The 25,195-nt window shown below is 40.3% G+C and overlaps 3 protein-coding genes across 3 annotated transcripts; all 3 read right to left on the reverse strand.

Annotated features, from left to right (window-relative positions):
- Positions 1 to 4,477: 4,477 nt before the first annotated feature.
- Positions 4,478 to 5,851, reverse strand: LOC145444562 (uncharacterized). The gene is made up of 3 exons (XM_080322559.1): positions 5,645 to 5,851; positions 5,300 to 5,501; positions 4,478 to 4,659 (listed from the first exon to the last, which is right to left on the reverse strand). The coding sequence occupies exons 1-3, from the start codon at positions 5,791 to 5,793 to the stop codon at positions 4,573 to 4,575; spliced, it is 438 nt and encodes a 145-aa protein (XP_080178685.1). The 5' UTR covers positions 5,794 to 5,851; the 3' UTR covers positions 4,478 to 4,572.
- A 4,566-nt stretch (positions 5,852 to 10,417) lies between these two features.
- On the reverse strand, positions 10,418 to 15,396 carry LOC145444597 (venom protein 302-like). Its single transcript, XM_080322612.1, has 3 exons — positions 15,183 to 15,396; positions 13,108 to 13,276; positions 10,418 to 10,582 (listed from the first exon to the last, which is right to left on the reverse strand). The coding sequence occupies exons 1-3, from the start codon at positions 15,317 to 15,319 to the stop codon at positions 10,499 to 10,501; spliced, it is 390 nt and encodes a 129-aa protein (XP_080178738.1). The 5' UTR covers positions 15,320 to 15,396; the 3' UTR covers positions 10,418 to 10,498.
- A 4,351-nt stretch (positions 15,397 to 19,747) lies between these two features.
- Positions 19,748 to 23,284, reverse strand: LOC145444395 (cysteine-rich motor neuron 1 protein-like). The gene is made up of 3 exons (XM_080322378.1): positions 23,039 to 23,284; positions 22,052 to 22,232; positions 19,748 to 19,952 (listed from the first exon to the last, which is right to left on the reverse strand). Exons 1-3 carry the CDS (start codon positions 23,179 to 23,181, stop codon positions 19,878 to 19,880), a joined length of 399 nt encoding a protein of 132 aa, XP_080178504.1. The 5' UTR covers positions 23,182 to 23,284; the 3' UTR covers positions 19,748 to 19,877.
- Positions 23,285 to 25,195: the final 1,911 nt, after the last annotated feature.

Here is a 25,195-nt window from a genome sequence, read left to right on the forward strand (position 1 = left end):
GGAGGATTGTACCCGTAGTAGGCTACATCTGGAAGTAGTGGGAAATGAGCAAGGTAGCTCGACAAGGTGCTTGGTCCTACTCCGAAACGCTTTATCTCTGGATATTGTCGAAGAGAAGAATATTATTCCCGTTTGCGCGGTTGGTTAATCCACAGCTTTCGGCGCAAAATTAGTCTATGTTTATCTGGGCAAGTCCATTTACCCCGACTCAGCACTCAGCAGACTTTACCGCGAAATCAAATGAATACCATCATAAACATATTTAATTACGAACAAAACCCTCGAAATTTCACTCTCTAGTACATGGGGTGGCCAACCTGCGGCCATATAGAAGGAAGTTTGCGCGGCAGTCGACACGTAATTCATTGAGTATGTGTTGGCGGCCGTCGACATGAAAATTGAATTTACGAATTGACTTCCGAATTTTTGAGATATTTTATTTGATCTCGAAATTTTTTTCACGCTTGGCGCGATTCAATGCGACTTCATTTTCGATTTTAATATAGTCGTAGCACCCTTTGCAATCTGAGCCCCACAGTACAGATGGGAACGGGGAGGAAAATGATGCACCCCATATTGAAATACCAATTTGGAATCGTGCGCTCCTCACGAAAGCAATTAATTTCTGGTATGTTTGGAGATTCCAATATCTTTCCACTATACCGACAATCCTGGTGGGAGGTCACGAAATAACAACACGCCCCAAAGTGACTATACTAACAATTAGCCCGCGCGGAGATGTATCATCTGCTCTAAATTTTCGAAAACACTCCCTCCATCAACTCTACTGATGAATTTGATCTCTTTGGTTGAGAAAGAATAAACATTTGACAGTAATATGTGAAACTACGAATATTATTGACAAAATTCATGACAAAAATTGTCGCGCTTCGCGCGATCATAACCGGCCCTAGTCAATATTCGTAACATGACCACTATGTAGCAGTGTTGGGATCAAGTCACTACCTTCGAGTCACGAGTCATCTCGAGTCATTGCACATTTTGACTCGAGTCAAGTCAAGTCAATCGATTTTCGAAGGTGACTCGAGTCAAGTCAAGTCACTCGTTTTTTGGAGGTGACTCGAGTCAAGTCAAGTCAAGTCACGAGTCAAGTCACAATTCAAGTCAAATTGAATTTTCGCAGTATCAGTGATGATTGAAACTCATTACATTTTGCTAGCTGTGTGATAAACAGAATAATTGGCCATTTATCTTGAATAAAATAACGAATATAAAGGTAAATATGCATGCAAGAAGGCGTTTTATCGCTCTCGCACACGTAGAACTGCCAATAAAATGTGTGAGTAACTGTATAGTAGGCCTATAGCTACTGCTACTTGCTACAGTCTGTTATTATCAACCAAGAGGGTTGAATACGAAGCCACGAGAAGTTGAAAAAAATTGATATGATACAATACACTTCCCATCTACACATCCGTGAGACTATAGACGCATAAATGGTATTCGCTCGATTTTTAAATCATACGAGAGGGTTGGTTAAGGTGATCACTGTAATCAATGTAAGAACTGGGCCGCCTAAAGAAACACCTGCGATATTTGCTATTGGATTAATCTACTGCTACTACGACAACGTAAGCTGTGATCATTTCGGTTGTGGTCAATCTATCTGTGATGTAACAATAGAGGATCAGGGAACGTACAATCAGTGAATGTATGGTTACTCTCAGAAATGACACAGGCGTATCGCGAACGATACGAACAAACACTAAATACAGTGATTTAATCGACATCGTTTACTTGATGACTTGAAATTGACTCGTAAATTTTTCTCCGAGTCACGAGTCAATGCACATTTTTGAAGCGCCGAGTCAAGTCAAGTCAAGTCATTTTTTCAAAGTGACTCGAGTCAAGTCAAGTCATATGAAAAAGTGACTCAAGTCTGACTCGAGTCAAGTCATGACTCGAGTCATCCCAACACTGCTATGTAGCGATTTTGACGCGTATAGTAAGAAGATATGAAATAGATTAGTCCGGCGTTCACCAGAAATGGACATGGAGAGTCAGCATGGGTATTGGATGTCCAGTTAGTTCAGTGCGTCTATGTCCTGGAATGCGGCCGTAGGCCGTATAAGTTATCGAAATGCGGTCGTGAATAGCAAAAAGGTTGGTCACCCTTGCTCTAGTACCATACTTGCAAAAAAACGGCTGCATACATTGCATTCACGGTTGATTTCAATTTTTAAGGTCCACTGGTCCGCTAAATATCTTTTGAAATTTTACCGGTCCGCGAGGTGAAAAAGGTTGAGAACCACTGTTAGCACGCTGTGCCACTCGCTTCCCCCTCATTCCGAGATAAGATTCGTCTATCTTATCCCAACATTAAACCAGATATTGCGGGTCAATCTGTAATGCTGAATCTGTACAGGATTGGGTGTCATGGCGAGAGAGAGAGAGTCTTTATTTTTTCATCCAACCAAAATACATATCAAACGGCAGTGATGATGGTACAGAAAATATGCATGCAGAGTATTCGGTATTAGATAGGAATGATCGATAAGACCGTGAAGGTCATCTAGTCTGATTACACCAGCATCAAACAGGTACACTTGACTCTGAACAGTCTGGCTGTAAAAATGCTTAGTTAAAAAAGGAAAATAGAAGAAAAATTAAACGGTGGTAGCAAATGATCAATGAAGCAATGTCTGGGCGAGGTAGGGCAACAGTGATAGTATAACGAAAGGAGGTGATCAAGTAGGTATTTTTTGAATCTAATATAAGGCAATTCACGGATATGTGGTAGTAATGCACTCCAGATGATAGGTCCCGAGCAGTCGATAGATCTCTTAGTTAGGTTGCTATTGGGTAGGGGGAAAGTAGATATTTATCTTTGACGAGGATCTCGTGTAATGGGAATGGACATTTTTAACAGGTATGAAAAAGTCATCAAACACAGGAGGCAGATTAGTGGGAAAATATTTGTGAATAACTTTTGATACTTCGAAGCGATATAGTTCGTCAACTCGCAAAATTCAATGCTTACGGTAGTAAGGCGAGAAATTGGTACGTGAAGGTACAGATGAGTTCAGCCGTATCGCACGGTTTTGCAGGGTTCGAATTCTGCACAAAAATGTTGTGCATGCTGCATTTCCCCATAGTACGATTCCATATTGCAGGTGAGAGTGGAAAAGAGAAAAGTAGATGGTTCGTAGTACTGATCTGGAAACCAAAGATTGCAGACGGGTCATTATTCCCACACACCGAGCTAATTTTGATATTGTGCATTCAATATGCTGATTCCAAGACATTTTGGTATCAATGGTGACGCCGAGATATTTTGCTCAGTCACATATCGAGATTTTTATGATCGATATTCACAGTGAAATTATGATTGACATTATTTAAAACGAGCATCTCGGTCTTATCTGCATTCAAACTTAGTTTGTTTGCTTGCAGCCATCTCGACACTTTCGGAGTTCCCTATTTACAGATGCATGCAAATCATCGACAGTGCTGGAGGTTATAAAGAGGTGAGTATCATCAGCAAATAGGGTTATGCGGAATAAAGATGCATTAACAATGTCGTTAATATAAATGAGGAAAAAAGTCGGTCCAAGGACTGAGCCTTGTGGCACGCCACAAGTTATATCTCTGGTAGTCGTTCTTAATGTCCCCAGTTTAACAAATTGTTTGCGGTTTGCCAGGTAGCTTTCAAGTAGAGTTGCTGCAATAACCCTTATTCCATAGTGTTCTAGCTTGTATTTTAAGATTCACTTTTTTTGCTTGATGGTTTTGTAATAGTCCGTTACAATTGATAGTATTGCATGGTTGGTGTTGGGGTTTGATCTGAATCCATGCTGAGTCGGAGACAGTACTGCATTCAATTCAAAAAATTTCTTGAGTCGGCAGTCAATCCATGAAGGATTATGCCGACTGTGCCCACAGCCCATGGGGCATTTCCTGCAAGAATACCTGAGTGAGACAGTCCACATAGACAATATATCATTGCAGCTGCCAGGAATCATAACGTTAACATTGCGCTATCAGGCGTACTTACAAACTAGTTCATTACACTATTGTCGAAAAGAGTGCGTATTTCCACCCACGTATACCACTCCTGATATACGGGTGTGAATGTACACCTCATGACACACGAAACTCTAACCTACGTCAGACTCACACCGCGTTATAAATCGCGTACAACATTTTAATCCAAAATATGCGTGCACGTAGGAACAGGAAGGTATGCACGTAGGCACGTGGGATTTATGACCGCGATATAATTTTGAGTTAGATTCTGTTTTCGAGAACCATTCTTTTCGGGCCTTCGGGTGTGATTACACGCTTTTTGCGCAAAGAGTGTTTAAGTCTGTCAGGGAATTTGATATTTCATCATATCCAGTATTGTAAGTAGACTTATCACAATCAAAACCTCTGGTGCACAAAATCATGGCAGCCGGACACCAAAACCCTACGCTACACAAATCTATCCACTGCTTTCCTCAGATTCACGCAATGATCTCTTGATGGAATGTTTTTATTCGCGCACATTTTTTCAATACATCGCCATGTAAAAAAGGTCATGTTTTCGTTACGACGACCGTAGCACTTCCATCAGCCTTTGGTGAGAATCGGTTTGATGGGGTAAGGAGTCTGTGGGCAAACTAATCCTGGGAATTTGCAAAGCTTGCGAACGACTTCCTGAAAAGTACATTGTACATTACATAATTGACTGGATCGTTCCGGGATGGCTGCATAACCCAATGAGTATTCGCAATGGATTCATAAGCGGAATTGGACAATGTAGATTTCTACTCAATTAAAAGTAGAAATAGTGGTTTCCAAGACGGGCCAAAACTACTTCTAGCTGAAGTATAAAAAGTACTCAAGTAAGTAGTTTAAAAAATAGATCTGGTCTACGCTACTTTCAAAACTTCGTGACTGACACTCAATGACTAGTGACAATACAAAATGGAACGATTCTTCAAAATATATTCAGCCACCAGGATACAGACGCATTATCGCTGTGCTAACAATTTCACTCATAAAATTGATGCAGTCATATCATAAAACTATTTTATATTTTGTTACATTCAAAAGGTAAAATGTGAGTCATTTTAGTAGAAGTAGAAGTAGGAGTATTCTAAACACATTTCCACAAGTAATGTTGTAACCTGGTACTCCATAAAATCCAGGTACAAATGGTAATTTACGTTGTGACATTACTGACCACCTCAGGATTGGACAGTGGACATACACAATATGCATACATCGGAAGGCTATCAAGCGGTATGCTCGTCTCTTGCACTATACTGACACGAGTCTTATAGTATTGACTCACCACTTCCTTCTTTGTCAGACAGTATCCAGATCTTCTGACGAACGGAAGGGCTGCAGTGTTTGATAGATAAGATGGACTGCCACGGCAGAGAGGACCCACTTGGCAGACCAATTGTTTTCTGCTGTCGCAGTGTCCGTAATAGTTGTATAAACCACCACAGCGTTCGTATTGTTGCTTAGGTTTGACACACACGTAGCAGCAACTGAAAGAACACAGATATCGTTGATTATTTATATATCATGATAAAGTCTTTTGATGACAAGAAAGTAGCAATGCGCATATATCATCAAAATATTCATTGGCGATACCTATGCACCACACATGGTACATCCTGGCAATACCTACCCGCATCTGTCCTTTACAGTAATCTGTCCATATGGACAGTAGGGTCTTGGACAAGGTCTGGTACATGGTGCGCAACGAAGTGATGTCGTAGATGATGTTCCATACACTGCACCGACGTAACACAAAACGACAAGACACAAAGTCTTCATGATCTCTGCTCGATATTATATAGATATTCTACAAATATAGATATAGTTCACATTTATTTCGACCCCACATGGTAATGAGTTGCCCTTACATCGGCTGCTGAACAAGTGGAGAACAAGCAGGCTATAAGGGCGTTATAGGTGCTTGACTTGTACCAGGACCTTCACACACATTCCTAGATGTAAATTTGTTTATATCGTCCTGGATCCATATCGTCTCCGTGACGAAGTACTTCTACTTTTCTGTAATACTCAAGTAGGTTCGGCCTATTGGACCAGTTGCTCAAGTGGTTATGCTTTTAGACTAGTTTTACTACTACGTCACAGTTTCGAATTTAGTCCTAGGATACATACTTTTATACTTTCGCGGAAAATTGCTTGTACTAACTTATAAATTGACGACTCTACTATTACTTACTATATCTGACTAGTAACGCCGACTGCTTCGGCCACCCCTGCCTAACGCTTGACAGACAGTAGTGTAACTTTAATAATAGCGTGGACTCCTGTAAGTAGCGATTTTAGTGTCATGTTGGTTTGTTCGTTTGGGTATTTCATATCGTCTCGTATCTGCAAACAAATGGCATTGTAGTAAGCTAGGCTAGAATGCGTATTAGTCTCCCTAACTGGGCCCAATTATATCACCTGACATCGACAAACTGTGTAGGTATTTGGCTGGAAACCCAATGGACACGTTACCTTCGATGCTAAAAATCAAATCATTGCATTTAATGACACCAGGTTAACTTCAGATCTCGTATTATGTAAATACATAATTGAAAAATAGCGGTGTTTACCAGATTTATACCATAAGCAAGGTGTCAATTAGGCCATCACTACTTTCTCGTACCTGAGTCAAAACAGGTCATATACACCAATCATTATGAGGGCATATACCATGGTGTAGTGGTTCTGTTCACGTGTACGCTAACCAGATTGTTTGCCTTCCTGCCGTGGTACACGAAATCATAATACACTGTAGGCCTACCCCTCGGATACATATCTCCATATGGATTGGTGGTTTCCACGATTTCAATAGGCACACTATAGGGTGCAGATCGGTAAAATAGGCGATTGTGCGTATACAGCGTACATCGCATTCCACTATAACATCGTGGTATACTAAAAATTGTTCCAATTTCGAGAAACAGCTAAACATGATTATCGTATATTTTATTAGATTAGGCCAGGTTCATCCCCGGCAGCCAATGAACTCAAAGTATACTCCCAAACCCCGTTTAATAGCTCATAAAAGTCAAATTGCGTATGAGTCATTGAATAACCTTCACAAAAAGTCAGTATCGGACAAATGGTTCAATAATCAGACTCCAGCAAGGTTAAGGCTCTCATTGCTCAATGCTCAGGCCTGGTTCACAGGCTTCTGGATTGGGCTTAGGATTAGGAACTGAAATTTCGGATTTGGATTGGATTAAGACATAGAAATTTCAAATCCGGTCATCTATTCTAGACACCTACCGCGTCCATCTTTGTAACGCGTCTCACCATCAAACTTAGGCTATATGTGGTCCCCGATCTCAAAGGCGAATCTGATCTCTGTCTCATCGAGTGGGCGGTATTTATTCTACGGAGTCACGGGATGAAGCAATTATTCCTTGATAGTCACTTTATACGTCACTCGTTTAATGATCGCAAATTCCTTTCTCTAATCGCCCTGCGGCAAGGTCGACAAATAATTGTAAAGGATTGAAGGACATGTTTATCCCAATCACAGGGTTGAACCAGCGCTGTAAGCACACACTGCTATCGCAAGGTTTGTGTTTCTGCGAAAATAAATTTATGCTTTATGCATCCATTCCAGCAGGTGGCCAAAGTAGCCATTGTTGGTAATCAAGTAGAAGGAGACGTCATGTCCTAGTTTTCTACAGCGTTTTTGAAGACATACTAAAGCATATTGAAGTAGTAGAGTCAGCTGAGTGCCGTTTTCATGAATCTTCCTTAATTTGTTTGCGTCCGTGACACACAAGACCTTAACAGTTGATAAGTGCCACCGAAAACTTTTAATAATATTAATAATAAAGCAGATTGAAGTCAAAGCGGAAATAGGGAGGTCAGGATGTGCCACAGTTGACTAAATTGGAAGTAAGTACACAATTAAGTCGTTGAAAAGTGGATTGAGACGGGGCTTTGTTTAATTTTGTCAGTCAATTGCCGGAGATAACTTTCAATATTGCAGGATACATATTCTCACGACTAACGCAGAATGACCAATCGCCTGGACAAATGTAGGAATAATTTTCCCAAATGATATCATGTTACCGTCATACGAACACCAAGTCGTTTGGTGTTTTCGACAATTAGTTGCTGAATTGGACCCAAACCACTTTACAAAAGCCATAAATTCCAACCGAAACGGGCTTGGATTCATATGAAACTGTCAACAGCATAAGTGCAAGTAGTATAACAATAAGTAGTCAAAGTTAACGAAGCCAGTTTGATTAACCTGAAAAATTTGAATTTGTGCCTTACTGACCACATTTATACTGTGCATTCTGCAATTCGTTTTAATCTGTTTATATGACTTTCAAAGACTGGAAACATAGTGCAAGAGAAACTACGTGCGAGTTACTAAAGTGTCGGGCCTGGTACGATGTTGAACGATGAACAACTTAAGATAGCAACAACAACATAGAAGCATCTAACTTCTGTAATATCTGTTTGTACAGTTCTCGTTGTGACTTTCTTCTGCAGTTTCATCTCCTCTCAGATAATCCGACACAGGACGGTCACATCGTGCCATGGTACCTTTGTCGGGGTGTCCTCCGTTTTACAAAGGAACCGATCACAGGAAATTAAACGGTTGCGATTAATTGAAATTGCTACAATAACCATAATTCATCACGATTAAGGATACTGCGGTCCGATTTGGAATTATCATTTTCGTCGAAAAGAAAGAAAAAAAGATATATTCACGCTTTTCACAGTAAAGTCGTTGCGTCAGTACGACGTAAACATGTTGTAAACCACACAGATATTGCAGTGCCGGGCAGAACCATAGATGCAACGACAGAAAGATAAAAAAGAAGGCTATCATGATCTTGGGTTCCGCTACAGTTTCATGGGTTTCCTCACTGCACACGGTCAAGGGAGTCACAGTCGATGATCAAGTAGAAGTAGAAGTAGCGATATAGAAGTCAATAAAAGGTAAGTATCCTAATATTGCGTAAAGACCGGAAACTGTTAAGTAGAAGTAGCATAATATCATATTTACCTCGGGAAGTATAGTGTGAGTAGGCAAAATCTACTTGAAGTACTTCGAAAAGTGGAAGAAATTCGTTACTGACCACCTCTGGTATTCATATTCATGAAATATTGCATCTCGATTCCTTTGGTATCGAATCCGGCTCTGGAATGTGGATATTTGTTATTAGCTCCGCATTGATTGAAATCACCACCACTATAATTCTGGAATATCACGCTTACCATACTATGACGGCACAGGAGGGACCCCGGAAGATCATACATCACGCACTCAACGCCACAAGGTCTATCCTAAGTCGGGCCAATTAACCTCCTTGCCTTCTATTGCTCAATGAAGCACCGAAATCAGAGGTATAAAACAAATTGGATTGGCCTCTACTCTGACAATATTGCTTTAAGTCTACAAGGCGACGCGAATAATGAACCCCTCTTCTAACCGTGATAACACGTTCACGCTTTGAAATTCAACTCAAACTTGAGCATCAACTTTGCTTTGGACAACAGCAACAACAGCAGCAGCTGCTTTCTCCTACTTTGTATATGCGCGTGTCAGAATTGATGATTTTCAATCATCATTTTTTCACGACTCACTGAGTGCACTCAGAGGTGGTCGGCAACGAAGTACTGGTACTTTTTCGGAGTACTCATGTATGATTTGACTATACTTGCACTACTTTCTCCACTGCTCACGCCACTGTTTTTAAACTATTTCCACTGCTACTTGCATGATTTGGTTGGGAAAAACAACGTACTTTTTGTACCTTGGACTTTAAACAGTAAAAGGTAGTTTGGGATTATAATTAGTAGTATTTTGAAATGTACTAGAGATGCTTATCCTCCACAAGGGACTGGTGCGCCATGATGTGTAATTACCTTCTGGTATAAGTTACTTTGCAACATAATTTAGCTTTTAATATGAATGTCAAAATTAAAGGAATCTATCACACGATATCACAAACTAGGCAACAAGGGTTAATAGCTCAGGCAGGACTAAGAGGTTATAAGTTGTGAATGAAATGTAACGGTTGTGACTTGTGACAGGATTCGTTGGAAAAGGATTTGAGATTCGGGTTTCCTGATACGGTCGCTTCACTTGTACATTAGTGAAACAGTCATTAGAACCGTGTGAAATTTCTTCCTTAGCACGGCAAACTAAATTCACGTTCGATAACTCTGCCCATTGCGGTGCATTTTTTTCATTAATCGCCGTGATGTATTTTGAAATGTCGAATGTAGTCACACGTTATTAATTTTTTTTCTACTTCACTCCCGGAGTATCATCGCTGAAGACGTTGACCACCTCTGATGGCACTATGACTTCCATGAGCATAGCCCAGAGCCAAAATAGGACCGCGAATGCGATATGCCCTTGTGGAAAGACCTGGCATGAATAGGCAATAAACACTCCTTGCAGATATAATTTCTTTATTAATTCACAAGTCACGTACTCGATTCTTATAGGAATTGCAGCGAAGAAGGTCCTTAGCGTTTATTTGTCGAAGTGATAGAATGGTGGTGGTCTTGGCTTCGGACAGACCGTTCCTGACAGTTTGCATAGTTTCCGCACGATGCTCTAAAAAGAGATGGTGGCCAGTCAAAATGCCGGATTGATAGATCATGATAGACCTCGACATATCCGATAACTGCTGACGCCGTGACATGAATCAAAGGTGAATTTTGATTCCTTGTCGAAGTTGCTATTTTTGACTGTTACGATATAGAGAGTGATTCCTTCCTAACGTTACTATGTATAGATGTTGACGGTGTTCGCTCAGCTGTTGTATATGCGGACTGTTTTAATTAAATTGATGGCCAATCTTGATATTCAAATTTTGTAATTGCGCGGAATGTCAACGCATTATTCATTTCCCATTCGCTAGCAATTGAATATCTGGAAAAGTACATAATCGAATAACCCTAAGGCGCCTGAGCGATATGAAAACATATTAAATATCTCTTGAGTGATAACTTCCAATTACCTACTGCGGAGATTCATGCGTCGTGACGTGTCATGGCGTAAATGCGATACTGAAAATTTCATAAGTGCGCAAATTCTATAAGATCTAAATGAAAAATTAATGAAGATAGTTATACAAAATTCTGACGGACTTATACCGGTTCTCCTATAAATTAAATTGTTGTTGAGCCCAAAAGTACGGTGAGCCGTGTTACCGTTTTCACAACTCTTGATCCAGATTTTCGTGATGGCCATTTTGATTGGAGCGTGTTATTTGACATTGCGTCGGCGTGTGCCTTGAAATCGGAAATCATTCATTCCTTTCTCCAAAGGCTTTACGGACGTTGATCAGAAAATGCGATCCAACTCAATTATAAGTAGCAAACAAATGCCGAAATGAGTTGTACAGGCCACTTGTGAACAGTTTGGTATACAATTGTGACGAACGCCTTAAGTAGCCCAGGGACTGCGACACGACACCTTTCTGGGTAATACTTTCCAAACTTCGTGATCAATAATTTGATGTTCCATTTATTGGACAAGCGTTCAACGTCTTGCATTTTTTAAAGTTAGATAGAATATTTTAATATAGGTGGTGGACAGGCAGAAAACCTGCCACCGACCGTGGGTTGAGAACCATTGGTTTAGGTCCAAGGTGGGGTGTGATTTAACAGGACCACAATAAGTCCTTTCGATACCCATCCATCACTTCATTTACCACAATCTTGCAGTGTTTAAAAAAATACTAAATAAACGAATGAACGCACGAACAGAAATTGATGTTACTACTATACTCAAATTCATCTTGTCACGATCATAAAGTAAGCTTCTATGGCAAAATGACACCAGATCGCATCATCGAACAACAGGCCGCATTAACACCACGGTATCGGCCACATACGATCGTGGAGTGGTAGCAGTTTCGAACAATTGCGCTGAACCACCCAATTATTCGAGATAAATACAGTCTTTAGCCAAACGCCAATCGCATAATTAGTGGATACTGAAAGCCATTCGCAGAACAAACGTAATTAGCTACTGTCGGATAGACGTGATACGCATTTGTGGTTAACCAACCGAGGAGCAGTCACTTTTCACGTGATTAGTTGTGGATAGCAACGACCGACTTGTCATCACGATCCATCATCAGAGTTTGTACATTTATGGTAAAGATATCATTTTATTTCTTGGTTGTGGGGTTCTGCACGTATCACAATTCGCTGGCGATAGTGTTATGAGACGTAGCTATGTAGGTTGTGTCTACGACGTGAGAGTTTGTACTATTCTCTGACGCGGGTGTTTTACGGTAGTATTGCGAGCGATAAACAGACCTACCACAAATTTAACTTGTGATCAGGCACCAGAGGTGTTCTCTCAATTTTTGTAATACTCAGGTAGGGTTCGCCCATAATACTTTCACTACTTACTCGAGTGATTTTGTTTTTAGACTAACTTCAATTCCCTCGAACATTTGTTCAAACAAAACTACGTACTTTTTAAACATCGGATTTGAAAGCTAGAAAGCAGTTTTGAGGTGAGAGAGTGCTTCGCTTTTATGGGTCTAATTAATATATAACCCGCATGAAAACCGCAAAATATACCCTGTACTACGGTGACTCAATATATTTCGACAATTGTACTTATTTGTAGCGTCGTTACTTCTGCTTGTGTGAAAACTTTGTCTACTTTCACCACCTCTGTTGGGTAGGGTTACCATGTTTTGAGATTTGAAAAAGAGAACACTTTTTACTAGTTACAAAAGATATCATAGCGGACGAGAAAACAAACATGAAATATGAAATTTTTTAACGGGAAATAATATTGCGTTGGCTAAAAAAAAGTCCTTTTCCTACTCGGCTCCCAAAAGAGCCGCTCCCGCTTGTAGTCGATTGGCGTCGACATTTTTTAGTCAAATTTACTGTCACTGCCGTCGAAATCCGGATGATTTCGAGTCATTTATGGTAATTTTAGTTGTTCGTGCACCATCGCCTGGCTCCCAAAGCTCCAAAGGAGGACGAATCGCTAATGATTAGGACGCCTGGGCCTCTTCGGGATACATTTTCGATTTCGTAAAAAATAAGGACAAATCGTTTTAAAGGAGGACGTATGGGTAACCCTACTGTTCGGCATAGGGTACTCACCACATCTCTCGATCTCAAGCAGTATCCGCTTTCTGGAAACCTGACAGGCGTCTTGTCGCAAATCGGGCTCTCTACACAGACAAGTTTCTTCCTGGGATCGCACCTACCGACGGTGTTGAACAGTCCACCGCATTTTTCGTAAAGTTGTTTCGAGCAAACGAGACAGCATCTGGCAGGATATTTCAAGAGCAAATCGGTAAAATTGAGCTGTCGCGGGGGTGTCGCTGCTTTAAAACTGAAAAACTATTAAACGTCATCTCCTGAGGTTATTGACCGATACGAAATAATATCAAGAGAATAAACGGTTTAAATTTCAAAACGTCGCAGTAAATTAAATCATTGGGGGCCTATTCACTTTACCTTGATTTAATTGGAAAGTCGATGGTAATACTGGTTGGTGTTGTCGTTGTTTGCCTAGTATTCATGGTTTAGTGACATCTATGGTCATTTTACACCGGACCGATACTATTTATTACGATCCATGAGATGGCCAATTATAGCACGGCTCAATTTAACCAAAAACGACAGTGGGTCGTGCGGAAAGACGGCGTGTCAGGAGTCATATTAATCAATATCGGTATCCTGGGGTACATGACCCATTGTTGGGATCACTCGAGCCACCTTTTTCGCATGACTTGACTTGACTTGACTCGAGTCACTCTGCTGAAATGACTTGACTTGACTTGACTCGACGTATCAGAAATGTGGATTGACTCGTGACTCGGAGCAAAATTCACGAGTCAATTTCAAGTCATCAAGTGATCGGTGTCGATTAAAATCAATATTTTGCATATGTTTGGACTGTTCGCGAAACGCTGGTGTAACCCATGAGAGCGACCAATCATTCAATGATCGTGCGTTTTACTGAGCCTTCATTGCTCTCTCGCGAATAAATTGAACGTAAACGAACTGATCGAATCTTACAGCCTGCGTTGTTGTAAACTAGTAGTAAAGTAATTTAATAGTAAAATGTATATTTATGTTCTCACCTTCACCAAACCTCTTGAAAGTGTATTCGAATATAGTTTATATAGTCCTCAACCATATTGGCGCAGGCTCAAATGGTATCATATGAATTTATAAATGGGTAATGTATTGCATCTTATCAATTCGTTTCTCTATTCTTTATTTTGGCTGGTAACTATGAACGAGACTATGCAATTACCTACGTAGTTTAACAGTTCTACGTGTATATGAGCGATACAGCGCCTACTTGGGTGTATATTCAACTCTATATTCGTTCATCGGATCAGAACCAATGACCACTAAACCTGTATTTCAGACAGCTAGCAAAATGCAATGACGTAATCATGCGCCATACTTCGAAAAGGCAACCTTACTTGAATTGTGACTTGACTCGTGACTCGACTTGACTCGAGTCACCTTCTAAAATCGATTGACTTGAATTGAATCGAGTCAAAATGTCCAATGACTCGAAATGACTCGTGACTCGAAGGTAGTGACTTGATCGCAACACTGACATGACCATAGACATCGAAACACATCGAATACCACCGACCTTCCAATTTTATCAATACTTATACCCGTGGAGTTATACGACATTTTAAATATTCGATGCATTCTTAATCTTTGACTGATGTTCCCTCTAAGCTGCGCACATGCGCAATTGAGCAGTGATGACCTCTTTAGCCGTTACGCACTGTTGTCCAATGGACCGTACCGCGCAGTGAGTTGGTGAGTGCACGCAGACTGGTGAAAAATTAGAGCGAACAGTGATCGAGATGTAGCCGTATTCTATATGCGGTTTGACAGAGATGGACGCAATTCGAATCCACGATTAGAATTGGTAATTGGCCGAGAACGCTTGATTTAGGAACTGGACCCGGATTCGGTCTCTTTTGAATTGACACAAAATACAAACGCGCACTAACACACGGTTTGAAAAGTACGTTTTACGGCAACGGGATCGCAAATCATCCCTGTTGCAGCTGTATTGCATCGATACAGTTACCGGGATAATCAGGTATATCTAAGATCATCATCCATCGCCACTACTGCAGTTGTTATGCAGACGCCAGAATACACTAGGTATCATCCAAATAGGCATCACTCACCCGCACGGGTCTAAAACAAGACTGACTCCTCTCTTGCAGTAGGGATGTTCACATTTATCTTTATCGCAAATGCAGCTGAGCGATGATATCCCAACCACGCAAAGGGAAAGTACTGCAATTATACTGAGTTTCATCATCACGTCTGTCAGAAATCTGAAAAATTGTACGTAAGGGTAATTTGAAAGTTAGATGCATTCAGTCCGAATTAGCCTTGATACGTATATCTTTTATTGCTACGATCGAAATTGTAGCGTAAGGAGTAGTCAATGGAATGAATGCAATGTCGCGAATCTGCCATTTAAGTAAGGAGCCTGTGGAACGATCACTTTGATTTAATAAAAAAATACATAAAATATGCAAGTCACTCGGTATAATTTTAATTTTGGGAAATCCCATTCGACCACGATGGAAAAGTAAACAGACTAAGTATGCTCGACGGAGTTTACCACGGGATGAGTACAGGCTGTGCGCTCGTTGCACAGATAAAAAGCAGATTACTGGTCATTGCTGCAATGTCGCTGTCAAGCAATTTTGTCGTATTGTTATGTTGTCATTGCAACATAACGCGGGATAGATCCTAAATATGCTATATCTATCAATATAAAACAACGCTGGACTGCGTAGAACAGATTTGTAAATGTACAACGCTGCTCTCTATATCCGAATATTGACATTTTCGAGATAGCTCCTATAGCATCGCGCTCATAGAAAATATCGTTCAAATAATGGTTCACCCGAAGTATCGGCCTCAGATATGAATCATGAAAATTATACGGTCGCTGCGCATTGCGATTGACAAATATAAGTTCCGCCGAGTTTATTATTTGCATTATTATTTGGACCGGTGATCTTCAATTCTGCTTGAAGTTAAACTCTGGTATTCACTCTTTCTAGTCAACAGTCGGCCTAGCATATACAATCAACTTTCAGGACAGGAATAGATTTTATTTGGATAAGATTTTTACAAAATTATACTTGGCATTGCCTTCGTTAGGTGGAGGTGATATCCTTAAGCCTCAACTATTGATATTGCTCTCAATCATGATACACGGTTGCGAAACGAAGTCAATGAATTATCGCGCATGTCTATCTCTCGTGTTGTTACAAACCTTCATAAATTCCTGTTACAATATTTTATTGATGTAACATATAATGCATATATGCAAGACATTCGTTGTGCATGGCTTCATTTTATCTTCGTCACAGAAAAAAAAACGTGCCCGTAGCTTGGAAAAGGAGACGAGTTTGATAAGGATAATCCTCACATCACTGCGGATTCTTGGCAACACTCGCATATACTGCTAAGACGAGGCGAAGCCGTAAAGCCGATATCATTAATTTTATCTTGTCATTCTGTGCACCGCGTTGTGGGAGAATACTTGGAAACAACAGATTAATATGGAGACACAGCCCGCTTATCCACTTCAAAAGTACATCAAAAGTAGTTCAAATGCGCATACGCTGCTATTGCACTTGAGTGCCTTTGGGCATAAAAGTTTACATAATTTGGAACCAAAGTAATACCGGCACCCTATTGGATGAACTGGTCACTTGCCAGTAACGAATTAGTTGGGTACTTCTACATATAAAATTATAAAAACTAGGTTTAAGTAGCCTGCTTACACTAGTAATTCAAGTAGGTACAGTTTCTGGTTACTTCCACTGCTACTTATACAATCTCAAAAGCAGAACTGCGAACTTTTGATGTTATTTATTTCGTCAAGTAGGAAGTGTAGTACACGGTAGGGATGGTGTGAACGTGAGGCTCACGTTCGCATTCTGTGTTTGAAGTTTGAACCTGAGAAATTTAGAGGTTCACGTTCACAAACGAACCTTGGTAGGTTTTGCATTGTGAACCTTTTCCATTTATTACAATTTTACACGTCATTAGAACATCCTCGGTTAAAATTCTTTGTATCTAAAGATCGGACCACTCTATGCATGGCGCGGGCAGTATAAAAAATCAACACTAAACGAGCATGCACCTTGACAATCTTAAAAAAGTTAACTTGCTTTGTCACAAAAGCTTACTCGAAATATCCAGCTTTCCGTTTGCGAATAATTAGTGACTCTCTGCTGTGAGCTTGACCCGCAATCACACAACATCAAGAGCGAAATATGCGATATGTAAGTCTGGGTAGTCATTGAATGATGCTTATTGAACCAATCAATGAAATTTATATAAAGAATACATCATTGTAACTTGTTAATGGGGTAATATAGTACAGAAAGTATATAACGTATAGCAATAAGTAAGAAAACCCCTTTTACACTCTGCTCAATATCAATGTAGCAATAGTCAGATGACGAATACATCGTCCGGTCTGACCTAGACCGTTAAGACGTAAGCTTATATTCCCTTGCAATCAGCGCGTACTTCAGCATTGTGACATAATGTGGCCTGAGTCGTCGCCACCGTGTACAATAATATATCACTTTACTGAAATGGCAGATTGGAATTAGCATTTTGACGTCACGTGACTTCATAGGTTCACGTTCGCGTTCAGACCGACCCTTTCAAAATGGTTCGCGTATACACGAGCCTGAACCTTTCAGAGGTTCACACCATCTCTAGTACACCGATACATTACTCTCTTTGTCATGAGTGAATATGCCTGGCATGGGGCGATACTGATATTGTATCGCGGAAACCGATTTTCATTTCGTGAATTCGAGCTTACTAAATCGGTTCTTCTATATCAAATTGACTACACTGTGAATAAGAACTGCGCACTTCGCATGCCCCCACCATAGCGTAGAGTAGTTCTTAGTAACATATGGTACATTCCGCTGGGCCAACAGCAATGGGTTGCAGGTCGAATTAGGTATAGACTTCGGATTCCCTTCCAAGGGTTTAAGGTTAATCACGGCTTCTCATTCTCTCCGCAAAGCCAGACTAGATAGGAATATTAGAAAATCGCTAGAACAATTGGGGCCGTTTAATAAGACCTCAGGAATCATAACAAGAATATCGGTCTGGTGTAAAATTATCATAGATGTCCACATTGTCCAAATACGACGAATATTGAACAAGAACAACAGCAGCATAGGCTGCAATTCAGGTAAACAAGTAGGGATGGTGTGAACCCTAAAAAGGTTCAGGTTCGTGTGAACGCGAACCTTTTTGAAAGGTTCTGCGTGAACGCGAACGTGAACCTCATGACGTCACGTGACGTCATATTGCTAATTCCAAACTTACATTTCAGTGACGTGATAGCCTATAACAATGTAAACGTCGACAAACGTCATCAAATGTATTAAATGGAGCAATCAAATCATATAATGATCCCATAAAATCAATGTCTTCCGTCGCTCATTTGCCAACAATTTAGACCAGGACTTGGAAGGTAATATAAGCTTACGACTTAACGGTCTAGGCCAGACCAGACAGTTCATTCGGCGTCTGAGTATTGCTGCTGCGTTGATATTGCGCAGAGCGAAAAACGGGTTTCTATACTTGCCACCGATGTCACCCCATCAACAAGTTATATAGCAGTAGCCAACACCCCAATCGCAAGGATTTGTTTTTTATGATACAATAAACACATGAAATCAAGATTGACCGCGTACGGCAGCCAGATTTTTTTTACATCAGACAACGATATCAGTTTCATTGATTGGTTGAATAAGCATCAAACGAAAAGCTGGATATTTCGAGCAAGCATTTGTTACTAAGCAAGTAGAATTTTTGAGATTTTCAAGGTGCATGGTCGTTCAGTGCTGATTTTTTTTATGCTGCCAGCGGCAGTGGCTCGCAGTTGACATGTAATAAATTTCAACCAAAGATGTTATAATGAAGTGAAAATTGTAATATATGAAAAAGGTTCACAGTGCAGAACCTACCGAGGTTCGTTTGTGAACGTGAACCTCTAAACTTCGAAGGTTCACACACAGAACGCGAACGTGAACCTCACGTTCACACCATCCCTAGTAAACAGCAGTCTCTATTGTACAGGTTTTGAGGGTTAAGGTACATGATTGGTGTATTTGGCTCGTTTTCACCTATTCGAGTGGGTGTGAAAGCAGGATCTAGTACCAGAACCTGGCGGTACCTTGCACGTAACTCTAACAGGAGCTAATCGCCATTTTCAATTCATAAGACTATGAAAGACTTCTGTTACTCGCTCTCTTGACTACCTAGCGATTGTTGCTAATGATTACGAATTACTGGTTACAAATTAGTCATGTACATTTGTACATCTGAAATGGTCTGATGAACATCAGTGCCTTCTGCGAAGGATACAGTGATGATTATTTTTCGAACCACATGTGGTTTTGTTTTTGTGCGCGACACAGATCTTTCTGTGCGCGCAGACTTTCACAGCAAAGCGTGCGCGCGCACGCACCCAGCTCAGAAGGAACATCGGTCAGGATGTTCTCTATAGAGAATGACACGCCTTGTTGCCTAGCTGCACATTCCTGATTCCATACTCCCGTTCGCCTGAATATCTGGGGCAATGGATGAGGAAATTCTCAACAGTTTCTTCTTGCAGGCAAGTATGACATAGTCCGTCTAGAGATTGTGAATGACTCACTATTAGCACACTCGCTATTTCGAGACAGTCTGTTTTGGCACAAATATATTGTAATCATAAGTCAATTGCGGCCACGAAAATCGCAACCTATCCCATTCCAAATTACTAATTATTATAGGTTTCTATGCTAAGATTGTAAAACCAGAAATCAGGCATCCAATCAATAATAAATTGGAGGCCGTACTTCAGCTGGGCACATGACTCCATTCAACTTGCAGAGTTTCTTCGCGATTTTCTGAAAATCAAAATACGCGAATGATTTTATCGTAATACAATCTAATCAAGATCTTTTTCGATGGGAGTTTTCAAGGTAAGGAGTACTTGTGTAGCCAATCTACTTATATGTGCAGAAGTAGTGACAGTAATCATTGGTGCTACTAAAGTTGAAGTATGGGTGTATTTTCGCCGTGAAGTTCTACCCGATTGCAAGTACAGTACTGCAATAATTTACAAGACATGCTAGAACGTAACGCCTGAAGAGTACTCAAGTGATAACGTTACAATCTTCATTGCCCAGTTGCTAATACAATTTCACTTACAAAGGTGTCGCAATTGTAACCAAAATGCTCATTACTCGTCAAGATTTATATCATCGAATTTTGCAGATAGTAAGGTATGTGGTACAAAAATATAACCTTTCCTGTAAGATGACTTGAGTATAGCCAAGTACTTTTACGTAACGGATGTGTTTCGTTAACGACCACATTTGCAGAGCTTCTTGGAGTTACAAAATTTCCATATACAATTGAATAGCATATTCATATTGAAATGAACCCAAATATTTTCGGCTGACACTCGTCAGGGGTAATCGTCAGCAACTAGTAGAGAATTGGAACGAGCATTGTATCAACAATGGTGTCACAAAATATGACGTCACATGAATATACTCTTCAATTATAACACATTTGGATATCTGTTTTTAGAATCTGTAACTCCCTTAATAGGTACGTAATAATAGAATAACACACGATCGCGTTTCTTCAAAGTACATGCACATTGCCTGGATACAAAGCATTCAAGGACGGCGGGTGTGACTAAAATCATGGATATATCATATTTACTATACAGTCCATAGAAGCTATTTGAATCATATTGGCTGGTCAGCAGTCCCATCGTGTAGTGCTTTTGTAATATTCTGATATCCAACAATCCAGTTAGTAGGTATTTTTCAGACAATGTATCTGATGGCAATAAACTCTTGTGTCTGATAGTCGATATTGTGTACAGTTTGCGTTCAAGGAGAAAGTTTGCCTTGCTAAATTATGCCATCGGCAATTTAGTAATTTCTTCCCGATTACGAAAATAGGAGAACGCGAAGTATGTGATTCATTTACTTCTGAAACTAATTGTGTGTGCTTGAGGAATACGTTTACCGTTCAATTTCGTAATTAGACATTCGCTTTGTACCTGCACCAAGCCCGACCAAAACACAACTGATATTCTTCAACTGTGCGTAAACGCAGACGGTACATGACAGAAATACCTCCGTAAGACCAAATTGAAATATTTCCATCGCTATGGTGAACGATTTCCCTCGAATCAATTTCGATCAGTGCTGTTCCCAATTTGTTTCCAACACCGATAATATTATAACTGATATGGACGTTATCAACGCGACTTAGGGGGATGGCCGGGATGGGAGATGGCTCAGCTACTAGAACATCAAGCGACGTTGTTGCTGTTGTTCTATGAGGGGTTAATGGTGCTTAACTACTATCAGCCAATGTTCAAACTTGACTATCCGCTAAATTAGATAAGTCGGGACACTAACACGAATTCAACAACAGGTTGAATGATATCGCTAGGTAATCCTTCCGCTACGATACCGTGGTTCTATGACGTCACGGGATTGCAGAAATATTTTTATTCGCTAATATATTTTGAAATGCAAGTCCCAGATATCGATGCACCTGACTACATACGTTTTTTATGATTTTTACAAGTGGAAATTAGATTAGGGATAAGTTTGCGTCACTTTCGTGGGTGAAAATTGCAACAACAAAAAAGACAGTGTAACATAGACCCTGAATTACGGTAGCGGAATATACTTTCGAATCGTTCTTAGTCCTTTTGCGTTATTCGACAAGATACATCTCGGAATTGTGATAGTGGCCAACTGCTTATAGTACGCGACACCTCGACCAAACCTACGTTTTGTAATTACTCACTTGACTACTTTCATTTTATTCTGCAACTTGAAGTAGTTTTGATGTCTTGGCAATTTTCACATCTACTTGTAATCGTGTAAAAATTTATATCGGTACTTCCAGTTCTACTTTGGTAGTAACGCTGCCTACTTTGCCCAACTCTGAAAAAATGGATTCGTGTACTTACCACGTCGTACTTATTCACACAGTAGCCATTACGTTGAAACAGAAGCATTTCGTCTCTATTGCTGCCCCCACAGATCGGCTCTTGCACACAGACTAAATTCTTTTCGGGGTCACATTTACCGGAGATTCCAAAGTCCCCACCGCACGGTTCGCCTTCTTGCTTCGAGCAGACATCGCAACAGCTGGAGAATTGAGATACGAACTGAGCATTGACTTGGATTTGGATTTGCGAAAACCGGAATTAAAGATTTCAAGCGGATTCGGAGTTACTATTATTTAGAGCTGGATTTGGATTTTAACAGAAACATGGATTACTCGATTCTAATTTTCATGAAACTTCGTAATAGATTTGAGCCAGTAACAGACTTGACATAATACGGAATATTTCTGAATTTGGAGATGAAATTCGATGAAGAGGAGGTGAGAGGAAAATTTAAATGTGAGGTCCTGCATCAGCTTTTTAATTTGATAATATGTAGTAATAAGCAATTATGTTGCCACATCAATTTTGTAATAGGCAGAGCGGCTAACCCTCACCAGAATGGCACGATGAAAATTTGGGGCGTGTCAGGGCATTTAACATCGGCCTGACGTCACGGGTTCCACTAGCTACGCCCCATGAGCCCAGCAAATATATAAGTTCCTGTATACAGTATATCAGATAGCATTTATCACTTTGTAATATCAGTTGTGGTCCAAATAGCAATCGTCCCTACCGAGTAGAAGTATAAGTTGCGCCCTCGTACGAGTACAAATAAAGATATGAAAGGTCTGCCAAAGCTACTTCACGTGGAAGTCATAAATGAAAGGTCATAAATGAGTTCAAAAAGTAGATTTGGTCGAAAGATTGCATGCTTTTGACAGTTAATCGGAGGTATAGCTAATTTCGAAACGACACCACAAGATATGTGTAATACTTTAATATTTGCCGGAATGCCAGAGCTATCTCCTCATATCTAAGATCATTAGACCTACGTAGGCTACTTACCCACATATGCCTTTAACCAAGCTCACACCTTTATCACATTTGGGAGTTTTGCAAGGATAGGTTCCGCATGGTAAGCAGCTAAGTGCAGACGAGAGTGCGACACAAGTTGCGAGCAGTACGGCGATACACAGTGTCCTCTTCATGTCGATAATACGGATATTAAAATATATAAGCAGCAATCAAGTATTTCTGATGAGCGGTACCTCTACGCTGGTACAAGTACTGTTACGGAATATGGTAAACCCATCCACCACAACAGCTTATATACTCACAATCCCCTCGTCGTCTCGCTATAACACCATTCAAAAACATCCCGTTTCATAAATATCCTATAAATGTAGCGTCATTACACGTGTTACAAAACCGATGTTTCCCGGATTTCATAATTTGCCTACTTTCGGTGGTATTGGGAATTTCGAGCATCCTGTGTTTATAACAGTCGCAGGTAAATGATCGTCTCGGGCTTATAAATAAATGTCTGTATCATATTTACGTATCTGTTAGGCTACGCCGAAATGGCATAATAATAATCATGTGAATGATTAAAGTAGCTCGGGAATTAAGAGATGTTTGTATTGCTATTGCTTAGTTTTGTTTTGCTCTAGCAACAGACACAACATTTCGCTTTCGAATCTGAAACAGATGGAACGCCATTGTTGATTTTACAAATACGATGCTTCACTGATTGGATCATCTATTAATTTTTTATGGTAAATGTTTGCCGCGGGCATTTACCATATAATTATGTGTGAATCATATCCACGCTTATGTTACAACGCTTCGAAACAACACAATATTAATCCAGTCGGCGGTTGAAAATAGTCCGGGAAATAAAACGTGATTTGAAGGCTTCGTGTTATAGTATTGAAGACTCACATGAAGTGCTTTTATGAAATAAATCTAGTAACTATGTACACAGGGTTGTTAAAAATACCTTTTATCCGGCTTCCTCGGATTCACTGATTAAATTGTTAAGTTGCCGAAAAAAAACGCTGCACACCAAACTTCGCTAGATTTCAACTGGTAGATGTGAACGCACGGGAGTTTGGATTCATAATTTCTTTCAAATTTTACTTTTAACACCACGGAAATGTGGAGTTGTATATAATTACAATGCAACACAAATTTGACGCAGTTCCAACCGGTAGAAGCGAAGTGGTTTGAGTTTTTCAGTAATAATTCTGGGAATATCTACCGTCCATGCTATTTTTGCAAATCCAAAATTTTTACCGGTAATAACTTCGTTTCGTCTGGTGCGAAGTGAGCAAAAATAGTTCATCATCGTTCTTTTAGACAACCTAACAATTTCTTGGGGTTGACAGTAACATTTGAAATTGAAATTTAAGATAAATTCCAATTTTTCAAAGCCCTGTACGCTCACATCTACCAGTTGGAATCGAGCCAAATTCGATGTCAAGCGTTGTTATAGTCAACCTAACAATTTAATCAGTGAATCAACGGTATCCAGGGAAAAATGTTTCTGAACAACCCTGTCCCTACATAGAGAGGATATCATACGAGAATTGGATACTAAGCCGAGATAGCGCGGACCAGCTTCAGAGAGCGGGATATTATCCATTCTAAGTGTGGTTAGAATCAATCGGATTCTCTTGCCCTTTTCGTATGTAATCATCAACCAGTAGTCGGCCAAATAGGCAGGCTATTTGTTCTGCGAGTGCGTAACAGCACCCCGGAGGTAGTGAATGGAATAGTAATAATCGGGTATCCGCATTGAAATCTGTATACTTCTGCATGGTTTTATAGTTATTGCGATATGATGTGGGTCATACCCAGAGGTGTTCAAAGCAGGGCTTTGGAGCAGTGGTAAATCTTAAAATGCTCAAGCTCCAGCTTCGCAGCTCATTGATACGACTGCTCCGGTTACAGCTCCGACTTGGACTCCGAAAACTGTCGAATGGTTCAGTCAATAGTAGGTAACAACAGTTGCAGCCCGCACATTAAACGGTCATTTTGTGTGGTTATGGGTTATGCTAAGTCCCGTGACGTGATAATTACTACGTGTCATTTGCCGATGAAATTACAGCAACACGTTTTAATACCGTCACTGCACTCGCTAATATCGAGCTAAACGGTAAAATAAAATCTTGAAACGGAGCGATTAGTCAAGTGCAACTGCAGCAATAGCAATATGAGCGA

The sequence above is a fragment of the Botryllus schlosseri genome, chromosome 1 (genome assembly GCF_051294905.1).
Source record: "Botryllus schlosseri isolate E-star chromosome 1, Bs_hap1, whole genome shotgun sequence".
NCBI classification, from domain to species: domain Eukaryota; kingdom Metazoa; phylum Chordata; class Ascidiacea; order Stolidobranchia; family Styelidae; genus Botryllus; species Botryllus schlosseri.

Excerpts from the sequence above, each read along its gene's own strand:
- LOC145444562 (XM_080322559.1), bottom strand. The coding sequence starts at position 5,793 with ATGAAGACTTTGTGTCTTGTCGTTTTGTGTTACGTCGGTGCAGTGTAT. Across the intron at positions 5,502-5,644 it reads ACTGTAAAGGACAGATGCGG|TTGCTGCTACGTGTGTGTCA; the intron begins GTAGGTATTGCC and ends GTGTTCTTTCAG. Across the intron at positions 4,660-5,299 it reads GTCTGACAAAGAAGGAAGTG|GAAGTCGTTCGCAAGCTTTG; the intron begins GTGAGTCAATAC and ends TGTACTTTTCAG.
- LOC145444597 (XM_080322612.1), bottom strand. The coding sequence starts at position 15,319 with ATGATGAAACTCAGTATAATTGCAGTACTTTCCCTTTGCGTGGTTGGG. Across the intron at positions 13,277-15,182 it reads CTTGTTTTAGACCCGTGCGG|ATGCTGTCTCGTTTGCTCGA; the intron begins GTGAGTGATGCC and ends ATATCCTGCCAG. Across the intron at positions 10,583-13,107 it reads GCTTGAGATCGAGAGATGTG|AGCATCGTGCGGAAACTATG; the intron begins GTGAGTACCCTA and ends ATCTCTTTTTAG.
- LOC145444395 (XM_080322378.1), bottom strand. The coding sequence starts at position 23,181 with ATGAAGAGGACACTGTGTATCGCCGTACTGCTCGCAACTTGTGTCGCA. Across the intron at positions 22,233-23,038 it reads TTGGTTAAAGGCATATGTGG|CTGTTGCGATGTCTGCTCGA; the intron begins GTAAGTAGCCTA and ends TCAATTCTCCAG. Across the intron at positions 19,953-22,051 it reads GTGTGAATAAGTACGACGTG|AAAATCGCGAAGAAACTCTG; the intron begins GTAAGTACACGA and ends TTTGATTTTCAG.